We start from the raw sequence: 12,245 nt of genomic DNA, 5'->3' as shown, positions 1-12,245 counted from the left end.
TTAAATGATAGCATTGAGAAAATACCTTACAGAACATGACCTAAACTAATTATACTTGGATGTGAGATTTGAAAGAATCTTTACGGCTTTAATTATAACACCTTATAACCTATACATCTTTGTGAGGTTCACCAAAAAATTCTCACGCACAAAGCCTCATTCCAGTTCAAACTCCACAGGCTAGATAAACAGGCATTACTGCGCCATGTCGTTCTGCTCAGTGTAAAGGAATGTGAGGTCATTAAAAACGTTCCACATGTTTTCCTCTCTTTCTGACTTTAACCCTTCTCTAGCAATCTGCAGTATTTTTGAATCTTTAACTTTCTTCTTTGTCTTTATTACTAAAACCATTTAAAGCCTTCACAATTAGAAGAGATATTTATAGAATTTTCATACAATTCAGTTACTTAGAAGACCATTTCCTTAAAACCTTTTTGTTTCGAGACAGGAGGGGCCACAGAATGGCACAGTGATAAGTTTCATTCACATGAATATACCTATAAAAACTTAATTAAGAAATTTAATTGTGTTCAGCTTTAGAGAGGGGCTTGGTTAGAATATATAGATTCCTTGGGATCTCACAATTCTCTAATTTCTACTTAAGACTGCTTTCCATTTCCCAGGATTTCATTTTGGTAAAGACCAACCAAGTTTTCCTTTGAAAAGGAATATCCTTTGACTCACAAAGGTTGAGCAAAGAAGATGGGCAGAAAAAAGTACATACCGTATAATTCCAAAGTTCAAGTACGGCAGAACTAATCTATGATGTAAAGCAGGAGAGTTACCTTTGGTGGTGAGTGATGGTGGGGGGTGGAGGGGAGCAAAAGTGGGGCTTGTGAGGCTTCTGGGTCTTAGTTGGGATCTGTTTCTTGAGCAGGATACAGAATTCTTGACTGGTGGAAATAAATTAGTGCTCTGGTATTTAAGATGTTCTTTCCCTTCAAATAATGAACATTTAAAATAACACTCTACTTCATACACATTAAAGTTACAATAAGTTGTGGAACTAGGGCACATGTTACTAATTTTCCACCAAAGGGCCACTGGCCAAGGAGAGTGAAAGTAGACCTCCAGGGGTCCAGGGGCACAGGCTCCAAGTGTGAAATGCCTCCAGGTTTCATATTTGGTTCTTAAAATGTTTCATAAAACTTTACATTCTATTTTGTATTAGCTGGGTTTGTTTGACTACAAGGAACAATGTTTTAAATTACTTACTAGTTAAGATTCAAAACATTGTTTCTCGTATTCAAACAAACCCTAATCAAATTTTCAAGTAAAATGAACCCTCTGGGAAGACAGCCTATGTATATGCTATGGGGATCAGAGCCCACCCCCCTGGTTTGAGAAGACTAACAATGTTCTGAACCTTGCCATATGCACTGTCTGGTGGTGGACTGGAGAGAATATCAGACCATGAATGAGAAGACGTGGAGTTGGATTTTAGTCATGATCCTGCCACCGCCAGCTGTGTGATCTTGGGCAAGTCACTTAGCCTCTTGGGGCCTCAACTTCTTCATTTGAAACGGAACAAAATCATGAGTACCCAACAGGTGGCTGTCCTATGGGTTCAAACACAAACTGATGTGCTGCTTTGCCACTGACACTTTTCAAATAAAGCTGGATTCACTTTCTTGATTCTCTAATCGAGAACTTCTGGTAGTGTGAGCTAGAAGAAGAGGCCATCGAGATGTGCTTGCTATGCGGTGTTATATGTGTGTTTTCTTTAAAGTCTCAAACAAAACTCTGTCGCTTTGCCTGTAGCCTGTCCGGAAAAACCGCCTGTCATAAACTTGCTATTTCTTTGTGCCGCTGTTACCTGGTATGTTTAAGCAATGAAACAGCTGCTGCATTTCAATAGACAAAGGCTTACAGTATGTCTGAGGCGAGGCATTTATTGCTGGCTTTAAACTTCTTAAACAATTCCATATGGAGACTTGAGTGGCAGAACACTTAATGTAAACTTTCAAAGGAAACTGCCCACCAAATTCTGAACTTTATGAAAGTTGGCTGAAACATATTCGTTTTCAGAAGGCAGAGTAGCCATTCCCATTTCAGAGAGGAAAGGCCACAGCCTGGCTTTCAATAGTGATAGTTAACAAATAGAGGACCCGGTTTTAGGCATTTATCAGTTCTGCAGGAACAACTGGCTTTTTCATCCACAACCATTTTTAGAAATAGCGGGGTTAAGGAGATGGAATTCAGAATGAGGAATCAAAGTATTTAGTTTTCTTGTTATGATTTTAAGATTAATTCTTTCACTTGAAGATCTCTTCACTTTAAGTTTAAAAAAAAAAAATCAACACATATGTATGACACAGTACTGGGTATTCAGTGTGTTTCTGTTCCTTGTACTCAAAAGGGTGCTTTTGGAATGAACAAAAAGGGATCAGACGTTCTGTACCATAAGATGTCATGAGAATATATTTTTTTTAAAGGGATTTGTATTTTTACATATACATAATTATACATATAAATTTATATTATACACACACACATATATAAAACTATATACTTTCATTTTTGTTTTTCAGTCATTAAGTCATGTCCAACTCTTTGCGACCCCATGGACTGTAGAACACCAGGCTCCACTGGGCTCTCCAGGCAAGAATATTGGAGTGGGTTGCCATTTCCTTCTCTAGGGGATCTTCCCAGACCAGGGATTGAACCTGCATTTCCTGCATTGGCATGTAGATTCTTTACCACTCAGCCACCAGGGAAGCTCTATATACTTTTACATATATGGTAAAAATGTGGATAAAATAATATCCAAAGGAAAGCAATCATCCTAGATGTATAAAACTATTTTCTGGTAGATATAAAATATTATATTCAAACAAAGATAGCCATAATGTCATAAGAATCCAGCATTACATAATGTTTTTACTTTCTCCACATTCCTATCAATCTCTACCTCAAGGTTTGACCTTGGAGATCAAGTCTTAATTGAAGTGTTCTTTCTCATGACTCTTATGTGAGGTCTCCTTGAGGACAATTAGCAGAACTTCACTTCAATGGATAATACCTTTAGGTAGGGGTTTTGCCATCTCATAAAGCAAGTGAGTGGTGAGGGGTAAGGGCAATTATCCTCATGTTTCTTTGTGTGTGTGTGTTTCTTGAGAAGGTGAAAGTAGGATAGATCTGCAATCAGTTTTTTTTTTCCCCCTTTTGACTAATTTATGTCAAGCCACTCCTCACAGCTATAGACAGGAAGTGCTATTTCCTGTGCTGATGATTTAATATAGTGCAGAGCAGAGCAGCGTTTGAACTGATGGCAGCACTAATGACTCTAGGTAAAACAGGGAAAAGATAAATGATTCTTAATCAGGAAAATGTTTAAATAAGCAAGTGCCTGGATTCCACAGCAAAACAACCTGAACTCATTTAAGTGAAGTTAAGAGGGTAATTTGAAAAATACACAGACTATTTGTTTAGTACTTTATATTTTTCAAAATGGCATAGAGTCACATTTATTATGTTCTCTGACAATTCTGGGGGGCAGCTCAGGGTTCCTAGTGTAGTCTTAGAAGTGACTGACTTCAGTCTAGAGGGGCCAAATGATTTGCTTCAGGTCACACAGCAGGCCATTGACTAAGCTTAAGTATATAATTTATAGTTTCCAATACATTTCCAATACATTGCTTACCTGCTGCTGATACTTCAAAGCATTCTGCTCACCTTGTTTGAATAAATGAAATGTGTATGAAAATAAAGTGAGTTAGAAACAAGATTGCTCATGTGACTGGGGTCTTCAAGTCAAGGAACTCATACATCATGAACAACAAACTGTCAAACTTAGAATTTTGAAAGGAATCTTAATATATGGATAATGGTTATTTCAATTCTTTAGTAGGCAGCCATATTAGTTTCTTACAACTATACTTTTCATTGTATTGATACTTCCATATATACTATCTTGGGGAACAAATAACTAATCCAGATACCTTTTTATGATTCATATTTTATATATGGAGGAAATAGACACAAAGGATTGTTTTAGGTTAAATCTAGACAGTGTATTAAAAAGCAGAGATATCACTTTCCAACAAAGGTCTGTATAGTCAAAGCTACTGTTTTTCCAGTAGTCATGTACTGATGTGAGAGCTGGACCATAAAAAGGGTGAGTGCTGAAGAACTGATGCTTTTGAACCGTGGTGCTGGAGAAGACTCTTGAGAGTTCCTTGGATAGCAAGATCAAACCAGTCAATCCTAAAGGATATCAACCCTGAATATTCATTGGAAGGACTGATGCTGAAACAAGCTCCAATACTTTGGCCACCTGATACGAACAGCCGAGTCATTGAAAAAGACTCTGATGATGGGAAAGATTGAGGGCAGAAGGGAAGGGGGCAACAGGGGTTGAGACAGTTGGATGGTATCATCGATTCAACAGACATGAGTAAGCAACCTCAGGGAGAGAGTGAAGGACAGGGAAGCCTGGTGTGCTATAGTCCATGGGGTCACAAAGAGCAGGACATGACTGAGCGACTGAACAACAACAGAGTTTGTAACAGAACCAAGTATAGAATCCAGGTTTCTCCTGAATTCTAGGGTGGGGCTCTTTTGTACTTTACCATCTAATTTTTGTTACAAGCAAATGCTAATAATATATTATTGATTTAAATAAAAATGTGTCCTTAGAAGATAATAAAGAATAAAATTGGTGTTGTATTTTTCAAGAATCAGAAAAGCCTGCTATAAAACACCCCATTATAGCCTATCTTATCTAAAAGATAAGTTCTCAAATAAAGCGGTATTATTTATAGTTTAGCAAAGTAGCGACCAAAAGAACCAAACCAGACCATGTAATTTAAGTATCATTTCCTGACTGCTGTAAAGATAACCATGAAAAGGGAAAGATTCTATGAAATATAGATCAATTACTTTGAGATCCTTGGTTCTATCATCTTACCTTAGAAAAGAAAAAGAAACTCATTTTGTATCCATGGTGATAGGGCAAAAAGCCCTTTGCTAGGTTAAAATAGTATTCTATAATTTTTAGAAGGTGAGAAGAACCATATTACCGTATTCTGTATGAATATGTAGAAAAGAATAGATATCTTTTGCTTTTAATTTCAAAGTCTAGAAGCCAGGGTATCTGGTTTTATTCCTGGCTTTGCAACTAATTTATTCCTTGACTATAGTATTTTTTCTCTGCTTTATCATGAGCAAATTCACACCCTTCTAGAGGAGACAGCCAATAGGAAATACCACTTTACTGTAGCTAGAAGTAATTTATGTTTTCTTTCCTAAGTTCCCTTCCACTCAGTCAATTACCACTTGTAATGGAAAATGATAAGCCTGGGTAATAGGTGTTTTGACCATCCAGAAAATATCACAAAGAAGCTGAAGAGAGTGTGAGCAATTTCCACGCTAGTATGGGATTAGAAGTTAAAAATGAGACAGCTGATAAACACTTACATTATTGATCATAAGGTGCATTATTGTTTTTGGGATTAGGTCTCGGATACATTTGTTGATAATAGACATATAGGAGTCTACAAGGTTGCGAATGGTCTCCACTTGTCTCTCCAACTGTGGGTCCATAGAAAAGTTTTCTGCTTGGCCATTCTCATCATTTTCAGTCTAACAGAAAGGAAAGAAAAACAAGGATTATTTCACATTGATTCAGAAGAAAAAAAAATACCAGACATTATCATATGATTGACTTCTGTTTACTGAATTTGAAGTTGTACTACCAGATGGTAACATCTTTATCTTATCAAACAGCCATTTATTCTGAAAAGAGATCAGAACCACGCAGTTATTATTCTACCTTTAGCCGGCCACAATCAAGGAAAAGCAAAATACTGGGATTCTGAATGAATGTTTAGACAGACAATCAGATAAACAGTGCACCTAACAATGTACCTCTAGAGAACAATGTAATCTTAAGTCATTTTCAAGTTGGCCAAAGAACTGAATCCAAGTATCTGATGCAGATGTAAACCTCTGGGAGGGGTCTCCAGGGATTCTATAGATTAGAAATAACCTTGGTGGTGTTCTGGAACTCCTAGGTCTGCTCTGGAATGGATCAGCACTTGGATCAGTCCAGATTTAAAACTAAATCTCCTAGGCCTGGCCTGGAGCCAAAATAAGAGATACAGGGAATAATGCATTTTTCCATGCACTTGCTGGAATTTGTTCTATAAATTCATGCTTCTGTCATCACTACTAAAGGCTGGCTCCACTGTGAAAAACTTAGAGTTTTAACTTCCAACTTGTTATTCTTTGAATAAAACAGAATACATCCAAACACAAAGCATTTATTTGTGCAACATGAGAGAAGCATCTGTTTTCTATACTCTGCAACTTGAGTTAATTAATTTTGGCTTATCCACCAGAGGCTGGGCTGGGCATCTTCATCATTAAGGGCTGACCTGTTGGCTTGGCATTGAAATCAATTTAGAATAAATGGTCTCCATTTCAAGTCAGGTTGAACCATCTAAGCCCCAGAACATGATACAAATACTGTTAGTGGTCTGGCTGCTTTCTAGCATTTGGAAAGATTTAATTACTAATGCAAAAAAAGAGGGGGATATAATTTATTGCTTCCAATGTGGACATGAAGTAATTTTCTTTGGAAATGTACCTACTTTGATCTGCCAGGTTTTTAATCATCCAATCAGTTCTTGTCAAAGCACTGTGCTGAATTGCTTAAATGGATCTATAAATAAGTGTTAACTTTGGATCAATACGTATGTGTGAAAGGCATATTTGTAGGCCACAAGATCAACAATAACAAAGATAGAAATTAGTTCTAAACATTTATATAGGCTTCTGTTGCTTTTCTAACACCTTACAAATATTAAAATAATATGTGCTAACTCTAAAACACAACAGTTACTTTCCAAACCTGAGTCGAGTCACATACTTCATGATGACAACTGGAGGACATTTCTGAGGCATCTTACTGCTGCTGCAGCAAGAGAGGGGATTAGATGTCAATAATGACAGTTGTTTCCCTATGCCTATACCATTTCTTTTTAAATGGTCTTTGGTCACTGAAAGAAGTAAATCAGGTAGTTCCTTACTTTCATCATTAATTTGTAATATACGCACAATAGGATTTGGGATAAATAGGTAACTAGGGTGATAAAGTGGTAAAGTGATAGAGGGAAGATCAGCAAAGGCAGTGAAACAAACTCCCCAGGGCATTAAAAACTACTGAAGACTGTGTGCCACACTAAGCTTAAATTCTAAGAATCAGTGGTAACTGCAATGTTGTCTTAAGGGCATCGTATTTGAAAGTAAAAATTTAGGTTTAAACTCAGGCTTTATTAGGTACGGTTGTGTGGCCACACCTCACTTATTTAATGTAACTGAAACTCAGCTTCCCCATCTTTAAAATGGGGATAAATGAGATAATACATATGAAGTAACGTAGCTAAGGGCCTTGTGGCTTCTCATTAACGTTAGTTTCTTTCTTTCCTTTCTGAATATTCATGGAATGAGTTAGAGAGCTGCTAGGTTCTCAACACACATTATGAAAATTTAAGCTGAAAAATTTGAGCACAAGACATTTTCAATTCAAATAATATAAAAATAGCAAACTACTATTTTTAAATCTCCATGTTTTCTACAAGCTAGTCTCTTTCCCTGGAATCCCCTCCTTCCATCTGTGAAGACCTTTTATCTTTTAAAAGTCAGCTTCACCATCACCTCTTCTAGACAAACTCCCAGTGGCCCTCAGACCCACCGTCACTCCCTGCACAGTACTTCATCTGTGTCTTGTACTACCATCTATGATTTATATTCAGCCTAGGTATGCTTCTCCCACTATTAGACTCCAGGGTCTTGTTTAATTCTCCCTTCTCATCAGCTAGCACAAAGCTTGATGTACCAGAGAAAGAGAAGGAGGAGGAGTTGATACTAAAAAGGCTTTGCCTAAATCAAGGAGGCTGCCTCAGTACATTTTAGGATCTCTAAGAGTGCCTATTTGTTACAAAATTGGAGATGAGAGAAATCCCAAGTTGATGAATTAGGATCCACTACTACTTAATCATAGTGAAAGTGAAAGTAGTAGTTGCTGCGTCCCCTCTGACTCTTTGCGAACCCATGGACTGTAGCCCACCAGGCTCCTCCGCCCATGGGATTCTCTAGGCAAGAATACTGGATTAGGTTGTCATTCCTTTCTCCAGGGGATCTTCCTGACCCAGGGATCAAACCCAGGTCTCCTGCATTGCAGACAGATTCTTTACCATCTGAGTCACCAGGGAAGCCCTGATTATAGTGAGGATGATAAAATGACGATGAAATCCTGTATGTATCAAGTGAAAATACATGACCTACAGCTTTCTGAGGAAAACACCTTTTACGTAAAGCAATATATATCTCCATAATAGATAAAATGCATTTTATTTCGTCTCTCTGACCTGAAACATACTGGGATTTTGCTGTCGTATTTAACAAAAGGGGATGATGGCATTTTAGCATCAACATACTTTCTCTGCCAGGAACATGTTTGAGCACTTTCTGTGTTCTAGGTACTGTGCTAAACACTTTACGTAGATGATCCACACCACAGCCTTAGGAGGTGGGTACCTGTTATCATCAACCTAAGAGCGTGCTGAGGCTCTGAGAGCTGAAATGTTCAACAAATATAAGGTGAATATAATGTGAGGGGCTACGATGGTAGCTCAGCTGATAAAGAATCTGCCTGCAATGCAGGAGACCCCAGTTCGATTCCCGGGTCAGGAAGATCCCCTGGAGAAGGGATAGGCTAGCCACTCCAGTATTCTTGGGCTTCCCTGGTGGCTCAGTCGGTAAAGAATCCACCTGCAATGTGGGAGACCTGGGTTTGATCCTTGGATACAATGTGAAGCCAATTTCTATTTTTTTTTAGGTATAAAAAAAAATAAGAACTATTATGAAAAGGGGAAAAACCCATAATTTGTCAAATCAGTTTCACAGATAAAATAATAAATGTAAAAAGAGTTTCTAGGAAAAGATGACATTTAAATACTTATATTTGTAAAAATAAAAAATATGATTGAGCCAAAAGAGAAAACCGGAATAAACAGTATTAATTAAAAGAACCTCTAGGAAAATGAAACACCAGGAAAATTATACCACCATTTCTATTTTCATATAGAAACACTAAATTTTCCCACTTTACCCTATACTTAACTTCTAGCCTTGCTTTAATTTCTGCATATCAAAATATGCAAAAGACATTGACTTTCACTTTTTGAAACCAGATGAAAGTAATAAGCAAAAAATTGGACTGAATAGAGAACACTGAACAGTTCAATTCTCAACATTAAAAAAAAGAAGAAACATTTCAGAATAACTAGTAAAATAATTAGAAATTCTCTTTAGGTTTTAGAAATCCTAGTAGATGTGTAGTTACATGTAAATCTTAACTACTCTGATAAGACCATGGGCATGATGGGGAGTCATAGAATTCAAGTTATGATTTTAGAAAGAGAGGAGTAATTGTCCCTTCTAATATGTCTAAGATGAATGGGGGAAATGTACATATGTAGAATTTTTTCTTTTAACCGAGTAACTGCAGAGAGCAAATGCTCCCTTAAGCAAATTCTCTATGATTCTCTTTTCTGTATGAATACTGTGTATGACTGTGTATTTTTTCTTTGTTTAAATTATAGGATTGCGATAGGATTCTTTGCAGTCTAAGCACTGAAGTGACAGCTGTTTATCATTATCCTCATCAAGGGAATGTAAAATAAAAATAGTAATTTGTCTCTGATCTTTGAGGCAAAAAAAGAATGGTCTGCAAACATTTAACCTTTTATGTGCAGGTTCATTGATGCTGTTTACAAAATGTGAATAATATTGTGAAAACCAGCTTTCCTTTTGAAAAATAACAATGGACAGGCCTTCCTATTGTAATTTTTTTTCTAAATAGCTTTTGAGAAATCTAATGCAATTTAAATAATCAAAAATAACAACTTAGAATTGCTTGTAAAAATTAATATTATTTACACAGTATTCAAGAAATAGGCTGCTGTATAAAATTTTAATTTAAATGCTTTTTCCTAAAAACTTGAATGGAGAAGGGAATGGCAATCCACTCCAGTATTCTTGCCTGGGGAATTCCATAGACAGAGAAACCTGGCGGGTTACAGTTCATGGGGTCGCAAAGAGTCGGACACGACTGAGCTACTAACACACAAAGACCTGAAACTTCAACAGGTCAAAGAATGAAGGAGCCAGATCAGAAATAATTCCTGCCATACCTCAAAGCATCCACTACAGAAAAACTCTGGGCTTTACCAAGATGTCTATTTTTCATGTTTTGTCTTTGTCTCCTTCCTTTCCTTAAAGCTCTTACTTATGTCATAAGCTTCTTTGAGGATCCTGAAACCATCTGAATAAGGCTGGTGACTGCACTCTTTGGGGGCTTCCCAGGTGGCGCTAATGGTAAAGAACTCACCTGCCAATGCAGGAGACATAGAGATGTGGGTTCAATCCCTGGGTTGGACAGATCCCCTGGAGGCAGGCATAGCAACCCACTCCAGTATTCTTGCCTGGAGAATCTCCATGACAGAGGAGCCTGATGGACTACAATCCATAGAACCTCAAAGAGTTGGACATGAGTGAAGCGACTTAGCATACATGCACAGAACTGCACTCTTTAAAAGTGAAATAACAGAGATACAAAGTGTCCCGTCAGGAATATACACATAAACATACTACAGAGCTCAAGGGGGCTTTGCTGTGTCTCTTCTCACCAGTGGAGAACTTGGGGAGATAACCTCCAGATTTACACAACTGATTTTTTTCACATAACCAGCATCTTATTATTGTTATACAGTTCTCCACTACTGTAAACAAAGGGTGTGTGTGTGTTAGTTGCTCAGTCGTGTCTGACTCTTTGTGACCCCATGGACTGTAGCTCACCAGGCTCCTCTGTCCATGGGATTCTCCAGGCAAGAATACTGCAGTGGGTTGCCATTTCCTTTCAAACAAAGGGTAAAAAATATAATTTAACTTTTCTTAGTGAAGCAGGTCATCATTATGAAAATATGTTGCCATGGTAATGCTGCTTTGAATCTTCCAGCTCCACCTTATGGAGATTGTCTCAGTAAAAACCTTTCCCCACTCCCATTCACTTCTAATTTGCAGAGGCCAGAAAGGGAGGCAACCAAACTTTTAAAAAAAGACTGTGGGAGAAACATGCTTCAGGAAGTCTTTGAGGATAGTCGAGGCTGTGGTCTGTTATTTTGGGACAGGTATTTCACTATAAAGTCAATACAAATGTTTACGTAGTGCCTAATGTGGTCTGTGAGAGACATAAATGAAGCCTAAAACCACACACCTTGCTTGTAGCAGGGTAACACAGTGTCAGATGAATTAGTGAGTCAAAGGTGAGCTCAAGCACGGTGGGCTTCTGGGGAGTCTTTACTGATAGCAGCATTCGAGATGGACCTTCAGAGTTGGGTAAGATTTCAAAGGCAGGCCGAGAGAACATGCTCATTACTTTCCCCTAGTACTTAGCACAGGGCCCTAGTACTTACTTAGCACAGGGCCCTACATTTAACAGGAGCTTCGTAAATATTGTGGGATAAATGACGGAAAAAACTAACCAACCCAGGCCATTTCCTGAGGGATTGGATTTCTGTTTCTGAAGGAACCTGAGCGACTGAGCTTCAGATAACTGGGGTATTGTTATACAGCATGATCTCTTAGATTCCTACAAATGAGTTCAGCCTCTTATTTGCCTGGAAAGGGTAAACAGCTATCTGCATTGAGAATTGTATTTCAATTGATATAAAGATTTTAACAGTCTGAAGATGTCTACAGATGTGAGCGGTATTTGTAGTCAGAACACTGGGAAGCAAAGGGGCATTAATTTGCACCTCCATTCTGTAAGAAATAGCCCTATTACAGGAGAAAACACTGAGCCTCACCTGATCCAGGGTACACAGGGGATAACCACTATGTTAGCAGGCAGGACCCAACTTTTTCTGATTCTGTTATTTTCCTTCCTTGACTCTTCTCCTTTACCTACTGTTAATTTTTTAGTCTCTCTATAGCTTTGTATCTCTTCATCTTATATAACATCATGATAAACATTATAAAACTATGTAAGATTAATATGAAATTAAACAGACATTGAGAAAACCTTTAGGGTTTTAAAGATAATTATTTGATTAACAACAACAACAAACCTATCTTAATTCTGATGTAGCTATATATCTTTTTTTTTTTTTTTAACTCTCATTTAGCTCAACAGCTGCCTAACAGTATATTTCTGTCCATTGCCCGTATGTCTGAAAGTG

General features: G+C 37.6%; 1 protein-coding gene across 11 annotated transcripts in view; it reads right to left on the bottom strand.

The window, feature by feature from the left end:
- DNM3 (dynamin 3) overlaps positions 1-12,245 on the bottom strand; it is a 649,041-nt gene that overhangs the window by 34,668 nt on the left and 602,128 nt on the right. For all 11 annotated transcript variants that reach the window (XM_027564824.1, XM_027564820.1, XM_027564823.1 and 8 more), the window contains one exon: positions 5,419-5,583. In XM_027564824.1, the coding sequence (XP_027420625.1) occupies positions 5,419-5,583 (165 nt within the window). The remainder of the gene's footprint in view (positions 1-5,418; positions 5,584-12,245) is intronic.

Source organism: Bos indicus x Bos taurus, chromosome 16 (assembly GCF_003369695.1).
Source record: "Bos indicus x Bos taurus breed Angus x Brahman F1 hybrid chromosome 16, Bos_hybrid_MaternalHap_v2.0, whole genome shotgun sequence".
NCBI classification, from domain to species: domain Eukaryota; kingdom Metazoa; phylum Chordata; class Mammalia; order Artiodactyla; family Bovidae; genus Bos; species Bos indicus x Bos taurus.
This window is presented reverse-complemented; position numbering and strand designations above follow the sequence as displayed.